The 20,780-nt window shown below is 36.2% G+C and overlaps 1 protein-coding gene across 2 annotated transcripts in view; it reads left to right on the forward strand.

The window, feature by feature from the left end:
* The window catches only part of metap1d (methionyl aminopeptidase type 1D (mitochondrial)), a 112,212-nt gene extending 93,062 nt beyond the window's left edge, over positions 1 to 19,150 (forward strand). The window contains exons 7-11 of one of the 2 annotated variants that reach the window (XR_007957484.1): positions 827 to 924; positions 12,550 to 12,597; positions 15,120 to 15,198; positions 15,345 to 17,110; positions 19,114 to 19,150. Coding sequence is in view for 1 of the 2 variants with exons in the window: in XM_052029753.1 (XP_051885713.1) it covers positions 827 to 924; positions 12,550 to 12,597; positions 15,120 to 15,198; positions 15,345 to 15,429 (310 nt within the window). In the remaining variant the exon portion in view is untranslated. Of the gene's footprint in view, positions 1 to 826; positions 925 to 12,549; positions 12,598 to 15,119; positions 15,199 to 15,344; positions 18,665 to 19,113 lie in introns of those variants that run through there. The other variant, XM_052029753.1, reaches the window with a different exon arrangement.
* Positions 19,151 to 20,780: the final 1,630 nt, after the last annotated feature.

The following is a 20,780-nucleotide window of genomic DNA, read 5'->3' on the forward strand; positions in this document are numbered from 1 at the left end:
TCCCTACTTCTTGCTAGTTTCACCTTTCCAGAGATTTGTGACCTTTCTGACCCTGGCATGGAATCACTCAGGAGGATCAGCCAGGAGTTTTTCAAGGTTGGATTAAAGTCCTTCTTGACCTCATCTGTGGCTTCCAGGGAAGAGGGACATAAGTGTTTTTTGCCACTTATCAGTTATTGAGATTTGTTGCATGCAAACGTGGACTGCTTTTTCGTTTAAGCAGTCATGAATGGTGTTGAAAGCTCTATAATGCAGCAGATTTTCAAAAGGTCATAGCAAACCAGATTTCCACTCGAAAGGTGGAACGCCAACTTGTTCTCATAAATCCTATGATAGTACATTCATGAACCAAATAGAGTCATATGTTAGGCTAGTATTTTCCATGGATTGATTTCCCTGAGACAGAGGTAAGAGAAGGTCTGTAAATGCTCCTTTATTTATCTCAGATATTCAACTATTAATAGCTGTTGTAAACTGGAACATCATCAATTACCATGGAGTTTGATCTACTTTTGTCAATAACGATGCTTCTGGATTTTGCAGTAAGTAAGTATACCAGGTACTTGTTGGCATTCAATTGTTGGTGAATTGAAAGATCTGCTTCACCAAAATGAAACTGGAATTATTTGATGTCCCTCCCCTACCAAAAGGAAGAACAAATCAAGTACAAGTTACAGTGACAGAGTTGATTTTATTTGCCCTTGAGATGCAGCAAAAAGAGAGAACCTGGAAAAAATAATTCACAAAAATTGTTTTCTTGTATTCTCTTCCAGATTTCTATGCTAATCTATAAAAATTGATTTCTTTCTTTTGTTATTATTTGCAGTGAGATAGCACATTCCAGTGGGTTGCAAGTTTGTCCTTATTTCATTGGCCATGGGATAGGCTCATATTTTCATGGACATCCTGAAATTTGGCATCATGGTAAGTTTTTCACTTTGATTGCTTAATTCTAATAACTTTTACTTAACTATTTGTAAGAGTTCTTTAAACAAAATGTTTCTTTTTATTATTAATCACCAGCACAATTTGCAACCTAATGTCCAGATGGTTCCCTCACTCGAAGGAGATGAACCCTGGTTTATTGAGGAGTGCAGAGGGGAATGCTGGGAGCAGCATCAACCATACCTAAACATGATGAAGCTGCAACACAGGACTAAATGCATGCTCACTTAAAAAATAAGCATGCAATAAACAAAGCTAAGCAATAACACGCCCAATGGATTAGATCAAAGCTATGCAGTTCTGCTGCATCTAGTTGTGAATGGTGATAGACAATTAAGTAGCTAAAAGGAGGATGAGGCTCTGTCCATGAAAATCTCCATCCTCAACAATGGTGGAACCCAGCAGGTGAGTGCTAATGACAAGGCTGAAACATTCACAACCTTGTCTTCAGCAAGAAGTGTGCAATGGATGATGCATCTTAGCTTCCTTCTCAAGCTAATCTTCAGCCAATCTGATTCACTCATGTGATATCAAGAAATGGCTGCAAGCACTGGTCAAGGTTATGGACATTCCAGCTATATTACTGAAGACATGCACTCCAGAACTAGCTGTGCATCTGGGCAAGCTGTTCTTGTATAATTAAAACACTGGCATCCACTCAAGTGTGGAAAATTATTTTTCAATCTTTTTATTAATTTTCAAATGAATACAGATTTATATATATAAAATCAATGATTATACATGAGATACAAAGAGATCGGGAGGACAATCATGACATATATAATCATAAAGAATAAAAAATATATTCTAGACTCCATGGTCTCTTAGTAAGCAAATATAATACAAAAAAAATTCAAAAGGGAAAGGAAAAGATTTATTGTATAATTAAAAAAAGAACCCCCAAATCAAAAAAAAATTATAAGTAATAAATTGAAGCAAACTAAAAAAATTTCAAAAAAAAAAACTGGACTGATATTTCTTGATGGACAAAGAGCATTATTATGTCGTCAACTCCACTCCTCTAAGTTCAAAGGTTATTGAAAGGGGATCTATATCATATGAAAATATTGAATAAATGGACTCCAAACTTCCTCAAATTTAAGCAAAGAATCAACAGTGCCACTCCTAATTTTTTCTAAGTTTAAACGTGATATAGTTTGAGAAAACCATTGAAAAGTAGTAGGAGGTATTTGATCCTTCCATTTAAACAAAATGGATTGCTTGGCCAGTAATGTGACAAAGGCAATCATACGGCAAGCAGAAGCAGATAAGTGGCCAGATTCCATCCTTGGTAGCCCAAAAATTGCAGTGATAGGGTGAGGTTGTAAATCAATATTCAATACAGTTGAAATAATGTTAAAAATGTCTTTCCAATATTTTTCCAAAAGAGGGCAGGACCAAAACATATGTGTCAGGGAAGCCATCTTTGACTTACATCTGTCACATATAGGATTTATATGGTGATAAAAACGGGCTAGCTTATCCTTAGACATATGGGTCCTGTGAACCACCTTAAACTGTATGAAAGAGTGTCTGGCATACATTGAAGACTATTAACTAATTGAAGAATTTTCTTCCATGTCTCTGTGGGTAAAAGTATCTGGAGTTCTCTTTCCCATTCATTCTTAATTTTATCAAGTGTCTCTGAACTTATTTTCACAATTAGATCATAAATTATTGCTATCAAGCCCTTCTGATAGGGGCTAACAGTGTGGAAAATTGCCCAGTTTTTTCTTGTTCACAAAATGTGGGACAAGCCCAATTCTGTTAATTGCTATCCAATCAGTCTACTCTCAATAATAAGCAAAGTGATGGAAGGTGTCATTGATATTGCTATAAAGCATCACTTGCTCACCAATAATCTGCTTACCAATACCAAGTTTAGATTTTGTCAGGACTGCTCCAGACCTTGTCATAACCTTGGTCCAAATGTAGAGCAAAGAGCTGACTTCCAAAGATGAGGTGAGACTGCCTGCCTTTGACATTAAGGCAGTGTTTGACTGAGTATGGCATTAAGGAGTTCTGGTAACATTAAACTGAATGAGCATCGAAGAGGAAACGTTCTAACAGATGGCGGCTTACCACACAAAAAGATAGATGGCTGTGGTTGTTAATCATCCCAGATCAAAATGGTCAACCATTTTCAGCTACTTCTTCAAGAGACTTCTTTCTATGTTAAGGTCAGAAGTGGTGATATTTGCTCATTATTGCAATAATATTCAATTTAAATTGCAACTCAGCAACTGAAGCACCCACACCTGCATGAAGGAAGAACTGGACAACATTCAGACATGGGCTGAAAAGTGGCAAGCAAAATTTATGCTACAAAAGTGCCAGGAAATAATTATCTTCAACATGGTAGGCTTGTTACAACTTAATGACTTTGCCATCACCAAATCCCTACTATCAATATTGTGGAATGCCACCATACACCAGAAACTGAACTGGACCAGTCTCATTTGGCTACAAGTGCAAGTGAGAGATTGGCTACCCTACTGTGACTCACTTTCTGACAACACCAAACCCTTACCACCATATGTCTGTTGCATGTTGGGAGTGTGGTGAAATACTGTTCATTTGTCTGGATGAGTGAAGCTCCAAAAAATTGAGCAAGAAACTTAACACACCCTGGACCAAAGCAACCTGCTTGACTGGTATCACACCTAAACATTAAATCATTCTATCCACTACCAGCACACAGTGGCTGCATTTTGTCCCATCCGCTGCACTCACTCAGTTTGGCTATTCCAACAGCATCTTCCAAATCCATGACCTCTGCTACCAAGAGTGACAATGGCTTAGGGTGCATACCCCCTTCCACATCACACACCATCCTGACCTGGAAATATATTACCATTTCTAGGTCTAAATCCTGGAACTCCCACCCCAGCAGTATCTTCACCAAAGCACTGCAGTGTTTGAAAGAGGTGGCTTACCATCACCTTTTCAAAGGCAATTAGACATGAGCAATAAAATTTCTTACCAGCAGTAACTTCATCTTGGCAAAAGCAAATGTAAAGCTATATTGTTTTTATCTTTTTCTGCTTTAATGCCTTATTATTTTTCATTCTATAACCTTTTGTGCTTATGATTGTATCCTGATTAATGCCTTTAACTCTTTCTCTTTGCCTCTGATGCTTACTGCCACTGCCAAAATAATTTTGTGTCGCTTCTCTGGGCTTTGAACTTTCTGCTTATCTCTTTCTGGATGTCTGTCATTCCTTACGTATGTCTCTGCTCAATATATGTCACATTCTCTATATGTCCATGCATCATCTATGCCTGATATACAACTACAGGCATATATACATCTTATTCTTGCTTGTTCATTCTTCTTTCTCCTTATATGTTCTTTTCCCTTTTGAATTTCATTTCCCTCTTTTCTCCTTTCCTCATCACTTATTTTCTGTAGATTTGCATTTCAAATTTGCGTGCACATTCTTTTGAGGGCAGGTTTTTCTGTTTGGCAAACTTAGCACACATGCAGGCACCAACCAAGGTGAAATAACAGCATGAAAGGGCACTAAGCTTCCTACAGTGTGTGTACAGACACAGAAGAGTATCAAAGAAAAACATTTTGACTACCATTGCAAGTGCTGCTGAAGGACAAAAGAATAACATTCAAGAGTGCTAAACTCTCAGGCACTCATAAAGACAGTGTATCAAAGCTCAAATCATGAATCTTAATCTCAGGAATGAAACAGGAGCACGTTTGACAAACTGAAATGGTAGGGTGAGGGACAAGGAGTTACTGTTGTGTTCTTGTAATGGAAAACTGTTGGAAGTACTAGAAGATTAAATTAATGTATTTAAAACAGTGTACATTTATTTAGTATCCCCTACCTCTGGATCCTCACAAATGCTTTTGTCACCTCCTGATGGAAACATGTTGACTACTTTCTCCAGGAAGTATGTGATTTATAAGCACTTGGCATTTTGTTCAAACTTCCCATTATTTTGCACTGAAGCTATATTAAATATGTGCCCTGGAGATAGGAGATTGTATTCTCTAGTGGCTTACACAGCAGTGAATAATAGTGTAAAGATGTAGAAAACTAGAAGTCCTACACTAATTAAGTCAACCCATGTTTATTTAAAACTTTGAATACTGTTACAGCCATTCTAATTTCATGAATGAGAAAAAAAGAAGTGCAAAGCAGTTTTTAACACTGGATTCAAAACAGAATATTAGTATTTCTTTCCTCTTTTTAGGTACCAATGTATCTCCTTCAGAATTCTCTGTTTTTGCTTCCTTTTAATTAAATGGAGTCAGGTTTTGTATTTCCTGTTTATTGTATGACCCAGTGATGTGAGTTAAAGCCCTATTTTGTTTTACCTTTAGCAATATGTATTTTAATCCAATGTTGGTCTATATTAATTAATCCAGAGATTATATAGTTGCATGGTTATATTTTGAGCGGAAGACTATCTGAATCTTGTCTAGCCTGCTCCAATTCTCTTTGTGATTTACTAGTCTAAATGCTTTTTATCCATTTTACTGTAATAATTTGTCTACTGTTTTCTTTATCATCAATCCATCAATAATCAATTCCTTAAATTTTGTTATTTTTCTGTGACCTTCTGAAACATAAATGTTCTTTAACTTTGTGGACCACAGAGGAATTTTCTTCAATTCGAATTCTGTGTTCCTTTGAGAATCTTTGAACTTATACTGTCCTCTTACTCTTTAAATGGTAAAATTCAAAATTGAATTTTTTTTTTACATTTGTGCACTTTGAGATCAAGGATCACTCTTATGATCCCCTATGGACCAACTAGAGTTGGTCTTACTATATTGTGGTGGCTGCTTACTCTTCCTATAATATGGTGACTGACCTTGAACAGTAGAATAGATTCAGCCTCAGCAAGGCCAGTTATAACTTCACCGTGGCTCCTTTGACATAAATTGCACCATTTGCTAAATATCCCCAATATGTGATCAGCAGTAAATGTTAATCAGACAATTTTAATGATTCAGTTATCAAAACTTCTTTCCTGCTTTGTTACCTCAAGTTGTTGAAATCATTTCAAATGATTTAAAGAACTTGGACATGCAAACAGATCAGACATTTCTATTCTCTGATTACTGTAGAAGTTAATGGTAATGTCTGTTCTGATCTGAAAATGTTTATGTTGATTTTATTACATGAAGTGCCAAGTTTGCTCTGGTGCCAATTTTGTAATATAAAACTACTAAATTGCAAATTGGCACTCGTATATCATGTTGTCCTGATCCACTGTGTCTGACTGTGAATACATGTTTTGTTAGCCATGGTAAAATGCATTTGTTGAGTGTTCATATGGTAATTACTTACAGTAATTCCCAGACTTGCATGTTTTAGTACAATATTGTATCTTTCCTATTTTTATACAATAAAATGAGGTCTCATTTTGTTATACTCTTGTTAAATCTCACAAGATAGATATACACTCCATCTTAGCTTCTCCATTCTGACTAAACCGTTTGTCCATTAAGTTTTGCTTGGATTCTAGAGCTTTTGCCTCAATTGTTCAATGTGTTTTCTTTGATCTTCATGTGCAGATTTTCTACCAGTGTCAAATTTACATTTTACCAGTTTGAGCTCCTTTTCATAGTTTTACAAAGTAGTGTTTCATAATTAGCTTTTCTGTTCTATTTACTATTATGTACATTAGTAAGTTCCCCTTTTAATTATCACATTTCAAGGCATTTCTCCATTCTTTTCTCATAACTCATTTTCTGACACTGGGGATCAACCTCATGACTCTTTTCCGCACCACTTCCAGACTTCAATGTTTCCTTTGTGTCTCCGTGACCAAAATTGTAATTGAGTTATGTTCTGACCAGAGAATTTTACATTTTCAGTGTGACATTCTCCATTTCATATTCCACTGATTTGCCAGTATAGGTCACCAGTCTGTTTTCAATGTTAAATACAGCTATGGAATGACTGGGCATACTGATTGTGAAATCTACCTAATTGTAGATTCATTTCATTTTTTTTCTTGAAGCTGCTGTGGTTGATTTATAGAGATGAGTTGTTATTCATTATTTTCTTCCAGTGTAATACTTTATACTTCTCTGTATTACATTTGATTTGCTGATAGCCTGTGCAAAAATGTAATTTATCTATTTAGCTTTGAATGTTTCTTTATGTCTGCTCAGTTTTAACTTTTTTTCTCTTATTTGATATTATGTGAAGTTGACCATTTTATTGAGCTCCTGAATTCAGATTGTTAATGTAAACAAGAAATATCTGTTATTGATGTTCCTCACATGCTACTTTTTGCCCAGTCTAATATTACACCCAGTTTAGGGTTTGGCAAGTTATATGGAAAACTTGGTGCCATATACATTTGTGTTACTTATACATAAGATTGATTTTCTCATTGGCTGACATGTGATTGTCCCCATGGCTCCTCAAATCTGACCTGCTGGGAACCAATTGCATATTAAAAGGAGGAAAGAGAACTGACACAAATACATATATATATATATATATATATATATATATATATATATATATATATATATATAGATATATATATATAGATATATATATATAAATAAAATGATGTTAAAGGCAAAGACATCCAATTGAATCAAGGGATCAGAAACTATTGCAATAAGTTACAGAAAACTACATATGCTGTCAAAAGTCAGATCTCACCAGACTGTAGTAGTCTCTGAGAGCCAGCATCAGATGTTAAATGTTAAAGGAAGGCAGCAACAACATGTGGATTCTTTTAAATGAACGTATAGAAGAGATGGAAAACAAGTGTGATAAATGAACCACTGTTGATTTATGTTGCTGTTCTTTGCATTCATACAGGGTGACAGGAATTTAGAAACTTCTTATTGTAATAGTTTCTAATCCCTTGATTCAATTGGATGACTTTGCTTTTAACATTATTGACTTTTTTTTAATATTTTTTGCCGGCCTTCTCCCCTCTCCAATCCTAAAGCTGTTAACTGCTGGGATCTAGTTCCATGCATGCTCCATTACCTCACTCAGTTATTCATATGGGTTCTCGCTTTGGCAGGGCTGTGGAACAATGAAGGGGTCACAGTTTAGCTCTATCTTGCCATCAAGTAAAGTCTGCATGGAATCATTACTGCTATGAATCACTCAGTAATTACCAGCAGTAGAAATCCTGGCAGATTTTCCCTCAGAACATAGGTCAAAAATTCCCTGCTTAGCTAAGGGTAACTGAGCATCTCAAATGCAACAACTCTTACACGTAACCAGATCAGATCATTCAATCCAGTATAAATCAGAAATCCACTCTGGGTGCATCCCCATCTGACTCCTTTTATCAGTGATTGAGATAAATATTTTGATACCTGTTAGGAAATGCTGTGACCAGCTCTACCATCAACAATCTTGCACAATATTTAACTCTTGCATGTACCTGTATAATGATGCCTGGAAATTTAGCTGGTTTGGCTTTGCTGAGAGCCAGTAAACTGTAACAATTACAATGCACAACATTGAATGAAGGGAAATTTTGAAGTGAGGCTCACTGAGGGATCTACTTCACTTTGATTTGTATAGAATTATAGCCTTTGATAATACAGAAGGAGGCCATTCGGTCCACCATGCCTGTGTTAACTCACTGAAAGGACAATCCAATCATTACCACTCCCCTGCTCTTTCTCCACAATGCTGCAGTTATTTCACATATCACTAATTCCCTTTCATAAGTTGCTATTGAATTTCCTTTTACTATCCCTTGGTACAATGCATTCCAGACAATGACCACATGCTGTGTTAAAGAATGTCACTGAATCATAGAGATTTACACCACAAAAGGTCTATCATGTCCACGTTATTCAGAAAAGCAGCTGTTTCCCAGTTTTTGGTCAGTAGCCCTCGGTTACAGCTCTTCAATGCTCTTCAGTGTGTTTCAAATGATGAACAATTCTGCCTCCCCTACCCTTACAGATGGTAAGTTCCAGACCTCCACTACCCTTTGGGTGACAGAATTTTCCAGAGCCCTCCTTTAATCTTCTCTTAAGTCTTTATCCCTCTAACTCTCTGCCAATGGAAAAAGATTTATCTATTCTCCTGTTTTGTGATGACCAGTCAATACACTGTATTCCAACTGCGGCCTAACCAGTTTTTTTATGCTGTTCTAGCACGATCTCTCTGCTCTTCGACTCAGCCCATAAAACTGAATATTTCATATGTTACCTGTACCACCTTAGCCACGTCTCATGCTACCTTCAAGAATCTGAAGTCATTCAGTCCAGGATCCCATTATTACACTGCTCTTCTTGATATCCTATCATTTAATGTGTATTCCTGTGCTTTGTTGGCCTGTCTAAATGCATTACCTCAATGTTTCTCCAGGTTGAATTCCATTTGCCTTTTTTATGCCTACTCAACCAGCATCACAGAACCTTCTTCCTCACAACTAACTACACCACTGATTTTGGTACCATTAGCAAACAACTTAATCATGGCCCTTGCATTTAAATCCAAATCATTAATATATATCACGAAAGATTGGAGCCCTGGTGGTGACTCCTCTGGAACTCCAATGCATGCAGCCCCTAATCACTAAAATCCAATGACAATTCCACTTTGCTTTGTCCCACTGTCAAGCTTGAATCCAACTACTCTCTTTTGCACTGCAAGGGCTTTTACTTTTCTGATCAATCTCGCATGTGGTGAACCATACTAAAGTCTATGCAGACCACATCAAATGTGCTATCCATACCAACTCAAAAGTTCAATTAAGTTAGTCCGATACCATCTACACTTAACAAACCAGTATGGCTTGTGCTTGATTATTTGTACCCCTCTAAATGCTGATTTAAGCAGTCTCTGAGAATCTTTCTCGGTAATTTTCTCACCACTGAAGTTAGGCTGACCCAGCTCAGTCATGGGGTTATACAGCACAGAAACAGGCCCTTTGGCCCACCACATCAATACCAATCTTTTTTCCCATTTACACTAATGCCATCTGCAAGCATTAGGACCATATCCTTCAGTGCCTCTTCTATTCAAGTGCCTATCTCAATGCCTCCTAAACATACTGATTGTATCTGATTCCACCACATCTGGCAGTGAGTTCCAGATGTCTATTCCTCCCTGTGTATTTAAAAAAAACTTTTCCCTCAGGTTCCCTTTAAAACTACTTTCTCTCACTTTAAACCTATGTGCTCTTGTTTTTGATACCCCTACTATGGGAGAAAGATTCTGACTATCTATCCTATCTGTGCCTCTCATAATTTTACATACCTTTATCAGCTCACCCCTCAGCCTCCTTCGCTCCAGGGAGAACAAGCGCAGCCTATCCAATCTCTCCCCATAACTGATGTCATCCAATCCTGATCTACAGCTGGTTTATCCCTTTCTCCTTTTCTAAACAAACCAAATTAATAATCTTCCAATCCCCTGACACCATGCCTGTAATCAAAGAAGATTACAGGAGTGTAAGAGTTAGGACATCATGTTACAACTGAGCAAGATGTTGGTGAGACCACACTTGGACTATTGTGTGCAGTTCTGGTCACTTAGCTATAGGGAAAATGTCAAGAAAAGGGTGCAGAAAAGATTCTCAAGGATGTTACTGGGACTGGAGGGCTTGAGTTATAAGGAGAAGCTGGATAGGCTGGGGCTTTTCTCCTGGAGCATAGCAGGCTGAGAAGTGACCTTATAGAGGTATATAAAATCAAGAAGAGCATAGATAAGGTGAACAGTCACAGTCCTTTTACTAGGGTAGGGAAGTCTAAAACTAGAGGGCATAGGTTTAAGGTGAGAGGGAAAAGATTTAAAGGGGACCTGAGGGGCAACTTTTTCACACAGAGGGTGGTGGGTATGTGGAATGAACTTCCAGAGGAAGTGGTAGGGACTGGTATAATTACAATGTTTAAAAGACATTTAGACAGGTACTTGGATAAATAGAGGGATGTGGGCCAAATCCAGGAAAATGGGTCTAGCTCCGGTAAACAACTTGGTCAACATGGATGAGTTGGACTGATGGGCCTGCTTACATGCTGTATAACTCTTTGACTCTAAGACTGAAAAATTATGCACACAATCTGCACTATTTGCACACTTGCTTAAATTGCCTTCTCTATATTTATCATTTTCAATACTTTCACATTTCTTATGTCAGAGTCTGTATCATCCTCCACTTCAATGAAGATAGATGCAAAGTATTTGTTCCAAAATACATACATGTCCTTCTTCACATATGCAGTTTTAGCCTTTAATTGGACTTACTTGTTCCTTCATCACTCTCTTTCCCTTCACATGTTTATAAGACATATTCGTATTTTACCAGTCAACAATTTTCATATACCTTGTTTGCCTTCCCAATTTCCATTGAAGTTTCAATCCTGTGTTTTCTTTTTGCATTTTTTTGCAGTATTGAGCTCTCAGCTTTTGTTGTAAGCTTCTGATTTCTGCCTTATCCTTCCTTGTATATTCCTTGTCATACATGGGGTCCAGATCTGGAGTTTCTCTTTTTTTCTTTTTTCTTATTGGAAACATATTTGCACTGCTCTGATATGGATTTACCACCAAGTAATGTTTCCAGTCCACTTCTGCTAAATCTTAACTCAGTTTGGCAAAATTGGCCATACCTTGATTTAGAACTTTTCCTCTTGATCTATCTTTGTCCTTTTCTACAACTTTTCTAAACCTAATCAAATTATGATTAGATTAAAAGGTTCTCCCACTGCCATCCTTTCCACTTGCTCAGGTTCATTCCCTCAGACAGTCATATCCTTTTGCTCAGATTGCAATATACTGCTTTAAAATGTTCTTATGAATACAGTACAAGAATTCTCCACTTTTTATGCCCTTTACTTGGTTGATGACCCAGTTGTATTAGGGTAAGGCCCTCCTACTATAACTGCCTTGCTACTTTGACATTTCTTAGAAATTTCCTTCCATATTTGCTCTCCTATCTCTCTCAGACTCTTTGAGGCATTTAGTGCACTCCTAGCAATGCGATTTTCCCTTTTTTTATTCTTCAATTCAAACCACTTGGCCTTATTTAATTTCTCCTTACAGCTATAATTGTTTCCTTTACCAATAGTACTAGAACCCCACTCCCTCCTCTCTGTACCTTGTCTGAAAATCTTGTAACCAGGAATATCGAGCTGCCATTTTTGCCCCTCATTATGCCATAACAGTTGCAATTTCATAATACCACATATGCTTCTGTGCCCTCACCTTTATTTCCTAGACCATTAGCATCAAAGCATAAATAATTAAGTGCTTGTTTTCTGATTTCCTACCTTTGAATCCAGTTTTGCTCTCTCTTTCCAGAAACTGCAATAAGAAAGTAGTTAGTAATAATGAGATTAATTATCTGTGCTCTTTGTCCTGTGTTTTACACAACAAAGAGAAATGAGTGTTTGCATTGTGTTGTTATGGTCTAAGTGTTTCAGTTATTTCAATTTTGGGGAGATTATGTGGTTTATGCACATCTTAAAGCAAATTGAATTGTTTAGATTTTCTTAAAGGTTTTGATTCATTACCAAGAATATGTAAATAAAGTGTTAGATGACTACATTCAAGAAACGTCAACATTCAACATGTCTGATTGTTAGATATTTATCTCGGGTAATCAATGTAACTCAAAACTTGTTTCTTATTATAATAGCTAATACAAATGATCTGCTGATGGAAGAGGGAATGACATTTACTATTGGTAAGTAATGTCATCACAACTGATGGATTTTCAATGCTTAAAATGCACTTCCAGTGGTCATTTGTTTGAAAAGCCAAATTTAAAATATGCATTTTCTGAAGGAATAATTGACATGGTAACTAAGCTCCACATAAAATGAATTTGCCCTGAATAATATAAGCTTTCTTGCTGCCTTAATATTACAATAGCATGATGAAAAGTGAGGAGGATGCAGAGAAGCTTTGGGGGATATAGACAGGCAAATGAATGGGCAAGGACGTGGCAGATGCTGTATAATGTCAAAAAACATGTGAGATCATCCACTTTGGTAGGAAAAAATAAAATGTATATTTTAGTGGTGAGAGATTGAAAGGTTTTGGTGTTCAGAGGAATTAGGCTGTCCGTTTTCATAAATCGCTGAAAGTTAATATGCAGATACAGCAAGCAATTAGGAAGGCAAATAATATATTGGCCTTTATTGCAAGAGGATTTGTGTGGAAGAGTAGAGACATCTTGCTTCATTTATGAAAGTCCCCAGTGAGACCGCATCTGGAATATTGAATATTGTGTAAGAGTCTGGCCTGCTTACCTGAGGAAGGATATAATTTTGATAGAAGGAGTGCAGCAAAGGTTCATGAATTTGATTCGTGGGATGGTGGATTTGTCATATAAGGAGAGATTAAAACAGACTGAGCTTATACTCCGGAGTATAGAAGACTGAGAGTTGATCTCATCGAAGCATAGAAAATTCTTATGGATTTTGACAGGTTAGACATTGAGTTGATGTTTCTCCTGGCTGGTCTGTCTAGAACGAGGAATCACAGTCTTAAAATAAGGGGTCAATCATTCAGGACAGAGTTGAAAAGAAGTTTCTTCAGTCAGAGTGTAGTGAATCATTGCACTTCTCAACCCAAGAAGGTTAGAGCAGTTCAGTCACTGAGTATATTCAAGAAAAAGATTTTTTTTAGGTATTAAATAAATCATTGGATATGGGATTAGTGCAGGAAAGTGGCATTGAGGTAAAAGATCATCCATGATCTTACTGAATGGCAAAATAGGCACGAGGGGGCAAATGACCACTTCTGCTTCTATTTCTTATATTCTTATTAAAGATTGATTTAATTTTCCATTTATTATTAAGTTTTGCTACTAAATCTTGTGAGGTGGTTTGCTTTGGTTTGGTTTTGTTTTATCCTGTCCATGTATTTTTGTTGTATTGAATACTTTTCAGTTAATGGTTCTGGTTATCCTGTCCTATTGACTTGAGTGTGTGGTTTAACTTTTGCTTTACTTGGTTTCTCAGGCCAATTTGTTGAAATACTACAGTGTTGAATAGATAACAAGGTAGTAAACATTTTTGTTAGAACTCAAAACCTGAAGAATGAGGAAGGAATCACTTATCGATTAAATCGAATTTCTTGAGAGAAAGGTTAATGGGTGCTAATTGAGCTGCTTAAGATAAAGGAGTTGATAAAGAAGATAGAGTGAAAATATCTCTTCTAGTGGTGGAAGCCAGCACACAACCTTGAAATTAGACCCAAATCATTAGAATAAATATAATAGTAGAGAATAAATGACAGAGGAAATCTGAATATTTCTCTAAAACATCATTGAGGATAGATTAATTTTAAATTTCAAAGTTAAGGTTATAAGATGTTTTTAAAGGGGCAAGGGTTATGGGAACTGGGGTATATATCAAGATCAGCCATTGATTAATTGAAGGATAGTGAGGCTTGAAGGGACTGAATGGCCTGTTCTTTGTTGCTAGTACCTTTCTTTCCTATCCAAACTTCCAATTGTATTTTAAAAGAAAATGCTGGAAGTAATTAGGAGGTCAGGCAGTATCTGTAGATAGAGAAACAGAGTTAATGTTTCAGGTCAGTGAATTTTCATCAGAAATTTTGTTTCTCTCTTAATGGATGCTGCCTGACCTGCTGAGTATTTCCAGCTTTCTGTTTTTATATCAGGTTTCCAGCATCTGTAGTTTCTTGCTGCTCAGTTACTGAAACATATAGATAGTTTGGCTAAGCTGAAACCATTACACTTCAGTGCACCACCAGTAACAATCATAATGTGATTTACACACCTTAAAATTAGTCTTAATTCTGACATGATGGCGGCTGAGAAGGTTATATCACTTTGATTTGTGTTCCAGCAGCATTAGTGCAAAGTTTTAAAATTAACTCTGGATCTATAAATGAAATATTTAATGATGGTGAAAAATGTCATGTAATGTCTTGAAAATATTTCTGTTCCTTGAACTTTGATTGATGGATTATACCAAGCACACATCAAGCCTTGAATAAAGAAGTTTTTGCATGCAACTTCTTTTGTTCTACTTTCTACTTGTTTTTCATATGTCTTCCAGTCCTATTTTCCTGCTGTCTTAGTTATCTCAAATTTACCGGTAATTTTATCTTTTAAGGTTCTGACTTCCCCGCTTAACTATGTATAAATTATGAAAGGAAAGTACTTCTGGCATCTGGAGCTCGCTTCCTGTGATAAATGTGTAACTCTCCTTGTATGTATCATTTGAATTCCAGAACCAATTTTGATGGAGGGATCCCCAGAATTTAGAATCCTGCAGGATGGGTGGACTGCTGTTTCTACCGATAATCTTAGGTGCAGATAATTTTTTTAAATTTTATTTCAGGAGTTATGTTTTATGCTTACCAGTATTTGCTACCAATAATCATCTGCTAAAATGTATTTGATGCATTATTTCCAAAATAATGTATGCATTTACGTAAATGTTGTTATTTTTTTAGGTCAGCACAGTTCGAGCACACTGTAGTAATAACCTCAGAAGGAGCAGAAATTCTAACCAAATTGCCGGAGGAAGATCAAGGGTAAACAGGAAAAACGGATTCGATGCAGGCAAAGCATTTAAAGGACTTTCTGTGGAGAGGGTTTGAAGGCCGCGCTGTTGTTAACACCGCCGATGATCATCGAAACCAGGTCGAATTTGACTATATTGGAAATTTATCGAGCTTGGAATTTGATATTTTAACATGGTTTTTGACATGCAAAGTTTACTGCTCCGTAACAATAAATATTTTCAATATAAGGATCCAGTAAGTGCTGTTTTAAGCGTCGTTGGCCCCAAATCTGCATCTAGTCAAGATAACTGAAACGTTTCACCCAGCTTCCAATAGATTTGTGTCCAAGTTGAGGAAGATGTTATCTAAATTATCTGCCTATAGGAATAATCCGATAAAAAGAAGCAGTTTAAACAAGCAGTGTTGCATAACTGCTTATTGATGTTTGAATTGGAAAATTATTTCAAAGAGAAAGTGGAACTTCTGTATGCGCTGAAATAAAGAACTGAGTTCATTTTGATTTTAAGCCATTGAAATGCGACTTTGTTGGATTCAACACGATAGGAATAGAAATTTTTTTAATAAAACGTCACCCTGGCTGGTGTTTACGGAGTGTCCAACAAATTATTAACTATTTGGTTAATCAGGATTCGACTATTTGACAGTGGATCGGGTCATTACCAATTAAAACAAGAATTGTACAGTGTCAGAAGGAATAATTGTACTTTGATACACCTCAAATGTTTCAAGTGATTGCTATTGTTGAAACATGAAGGTATAATGCTTAAACGTTTAAAGATGCCAGGGACTGGCCTGTTTGAAAAGTTTGTAGCTCTGTAATGTGCTCAGAGGGAAATATAATTGTCACCAGATCGTCCATTTTTCATGAAGGTACTTGCTTCCAGGGAATACTTGTGATGCACTGGTAATGTCGGAAAAGTAGTTTAGTCTTTAATCCCTCATTATCTCCACTACTCACTATTTTCCTATAACTTTAATTCACACGATAACCACAGGGTTTCTTGACTGTTCTCGTTAAGCGAATGTCTCATTAAGATGTTAGATTGTCACCATAAAGAGGGCGGGTGGAACTTCGGTTCACACATTCGATCTAGAGATTTCAGATTTGTATCTTAAAATATTGATTAAAGATGAGCTGTAATGTAAATAGTTATGGAAGCACAGTGGAATGACGACAGAGATGTAAGAGATTAGACGGTAAAACTACTTTTTCTAATGAATCATTATTGTGTTCCTCCCAACTCCGCTAAATTTGGGCGTCGCCTGTTACTCGTGGTAGTTGGATTGTTTATATTTATATATTTACCGTTATCGTTAAATTTAGTATACCGGTGAACTCCCTCAGAATGTGAAAGTACATTTTGTATGTTTAGGAACCGCCAATCCCACAGATTGTTTTCGATAGTTAAGAGTTTTTATTTTAAATGCAATATCTATTTCGGGAATTCCTTATGGCTTAGCCAAGATGGCTTTATTAGCCAAGTTTTAGTACGTTTGTATTTTTAAATCTCCGTTTGCTTTCTATCTAAATTAGTAAGAGTCTAGACGACATTTCGTTCCAGTGATGTGACCAGGGATGGTGTTTTGTTCCTCAACCAATTGTTTCGGTACGGGTCAGTCAGCCGGCACAAGAGCCTCTCGTTATTTTTCTGCAATAGATTGTAAACCTAGCCACTGGCCCATGGCGACTGCAGGTATTTGCCTATTATAAACTTATGGAAAATTATTGAAACATAAATATACGGTAAACATGTACACAATCCATAATGAATGGTATAGTACGTGTTTAAACTCTAAACCAAACAGCGATTTTTTTTTAGATTTTTGTGACAATCTATTTTCAGCAAAACAGAATTTAAACAAATTAAGTCGTCAGTTGGGGTGAGGGGAGGGGTATGTTGCAGATGAAAGCTGTGTTACTTTGTAAAGCTTCTAGTAATAGAGCGCAAAGAACGTTCTCGTCGTTAGTGGATATCACAATTTCACAGTGAAATGTGGAAGTGTAACTCTTTCGAGCAGGAAAATAACGTTTTATGTTGAATTATTTGGCCATTTTGCCCCATCACCAAAATTGCGTGTGGCAGATCGTTTGCAGATCGATATTCACCAATGTTGTTAAAATTCTTGTTCAAAGTTGAATCATTGTAAGAATAAAAATGGGGTGTGATTTTTATTGATTGTGGGGGGAATGATTGTTAAAATAAAAACTGCATCATTCTTATAAGATTGCTGTTTTCATATTTAATCTTTTTTGGTGTGGGGCACGGTTCAGGGTAATTAGTCGTAAAAGCAGAAATTTGTAGAAACGAGATTTGTCACTTTAATTGTGCGTGTAATTAAATTATTAATTTAGTACCGCGTGTGCAGTTAGTCAATCAGACTAATACACTGCGTCTAGATGTTTTCAAATAAGCTAAGCTTAAGTGCTGAACGATCCTATATGCATAAGTAAGATCGTGTTTTGTTTATACATGTGAAAATGCAAATATTGCGAACGATCCTATATTGAACATTGGGTGTTTAAGCAGCGGTTTGATTAACTGCCTTTTAAAACGATTGTGATTAGACATTAATTGTTCCGTTTTAACGCGGGGGAAAGGCAAATTGTTTATGCGAGCGACAACGGAGTTCAGTGCATTCTCAAATGTACACGTTTGGTCGCACTTCAGATAGTTCTCAGCTTTTAAAAAAACTGGTGAAAACAGGTAGTAGTGCTGTGGGATTCGTGTGGCATCTGGACACAATCATACACACGTCGGAAGAATTAAGTAAGATTGTCACGTCAGCCCCGAGTGGTTTTCAGAACAGATTAATTCTGCCTGTTTACAAGATCTTTAGATAAAAATGTCTCTGTTCATTTTAAATATTAAAGGAACTGAACCAAATCGACAACTGAACGTTCGTGGTGTAAATTTCATCTGAAACAGGTGCCGACATATTTCTGTTTTTTAGTTGGCAGTATATTCAGAGACAGGCTTCTTGAAACCAACTCGAGAATTACGTATTTGTACTTAATACCGCAATATCTGTAATCATATTCTATTCTCTCAAGATTACAATATAATTATTGCCTTTTTTGCTCCCACATCCTAATTGTTCTACATAATTAATAAACGGTTGTATTTCAAGGCGAACTGAATCATGTCTAAAATTGCTTCAAGATTTTGAATGATTTGCTGTGATATCTGTGTTGGTTTAATAGTTTAATGTAACATTGTATAATCCAATAAATGTGAAAGAGATCGGTGCTTTCCTTTGTCAATGTGTGTGCTATACTATATCTTCTCTCAAGATCCAGTTCTGTTAAAATATGTTATTTTTGCAAGTAATATATAATTTTGGTGAAACTCGTTTGCAAAAGCATGCTTTGGCTTGTAGACTCTTAAATGGATGTCTTTTACACATTTCCTGTCTCTGTAAACAAAGCACACACTAACAAGCTACATTGGCATCGAGGGATGTTGAATATGTCTACAGTACAAATATTTTTATGAACCTAACACATGAATAAATATGCATATCAATTTGTAGAGCCTCAATTTTAGTGCTTAATTGGCTTGGCCAAGAGAAGACTTATTCAAAATACAGAAAAGGCCTAAGCAGTTGACTGTAATTAAATATTTCATTTGAGGCTAGGCACTGTTTCTGCAGCTGACATGCAAATTTTCACGATCAATTCTTCAATGTTTTATTGCAGTTCTCAGTCGGAGACGTTCGGTGAAGCAACGGTTTGATAGGTGATGGAGCTTTTCACCTACTGGTAATGCTCCGAAGATTTATGAACAGCAGGACAGCAAAAATCTGAATTCATGGAACCCTTTGAATCCTTTGTACAGTAGCAAAGCAATCACTTTATTGCTACTGAGAGGCGATGCACTTTATCTCCACAACCTGTTTAACAGAATACTAAAATACATATTTCATAATTGGAAGTAAACATTTCCTCCAACTATATTTTAAAATGACTTCTAAATAATCGAATTACAGCGATATATTCAGGAACAAAAACGTGCCACATAATTGATTGAGAGTAAAGAACAAATAAAAATAAGGTTATTAAAGGGAAACACAACTATGTTGTGAATTTAGTTTTATAGCAGTCTTTTTTTTAAAATTGCTTCTCATTTGTTGACTGCAGTAAGACTTGTATCAAGTGAGCGCGCCCTTGAGAACCTCGTTTTTATTTCACTGTCGAATGGTGAATATTACAGAATGACCACCGTTCGAATACAAATAAGCAGATAATATCTTCAGCTTGTCTAAATTATTTGACAGCACAAAAATAATCAGAATTTCCTGTAGAAACATAGGGAGTATTAAATTTATGCAAGAAATAGTACATACAACTTATAAAATGTCCAATGTATGTTAAAAATGGGCATGTTATCATTTAAAATATCGCCGTGTTAAAAATCACTTAATCTTTTAATACTCTTTATTCCAGCTGTACGCATTTGTGTTACATCAACCATGGTTTACACTTACTGACCGCCAGAGTCTCATCAGGATTCAAATTACACCGTTTATCGCTGTATGTGAAGTATTTAAACCCGAAAATGCATTTTAAGTACCTTTTATTCGCCCTTCAAACAAAACAGTGCAATTAATCTCCCAAATTGAAGTATGCCTTTCTAGATATTTTATATCATTCTCGGGTCGCATGTGACATTCAAAAACCTCCGTGTATCATCAATATGCTACATGATTCTTTTAAAACTGATGTCCGCACACGGGCATCTCCATGCGATGGCTTGGCTCACTTGTTTAACGATGAAAGGATTGGATGATGCAATTGGTGTTAAATATATGGCTAATTATGCGTATGAAAATTAAGCATCAGAGTTATGCTAATAGGAGGCGCCTTTAGCTGTTTATCAGAGCTCTTGAGACTGACATTTAATCAAACTACTCTAACTACTGCACATGCACGTGTGTTCTTTCACCATATCACTTCTTGATAGATACATTTTTGCTCCATCACAAGTGATACCTTTTTAAATACACCAGTAAATATCATCTCAGTGAGTACAACGTTAAACAAACTTTTGATAGTATATTAGCAATTGTTCAAATGATTTGATTTTATTGCAATTTGCATGTTTAAGTTAGTCCGTCTCAGTTATGGAGCAGAACACACTTGGAATAGTTCGGCCGTCTGCCAAATTTGCATTTTTGACTAAAATTTTCATCATTTCTAATGTATGTATATTTTTCTCCAGTGCCATAGTTTCAAACAACTAATTAAACAATAGACTATTGATGGAATAATTGAACTGTGTGCAAAATATTTGCATTATAGCCAAGCCAATTTAGTGCAATAAAATTGACACTATTTACATCATCGAATATTCGCTGAACTTTATG

This window comes from Pristis pectinata, chromosome 1 (assembly GCF_009764475.1).
Source record: "Pristis pectinata isolate sPriPec2 chromosome 1, sPriPec2.1.pri, whole genome shotgun sequence".
In the NCBI taxonomy this organism is placed as follows: Eukaryota; Metazoa; Chordata; class Chondrichthyes; order Rhinopristiformes; family Pristidae; genus Pristis; species Pristis pectinata.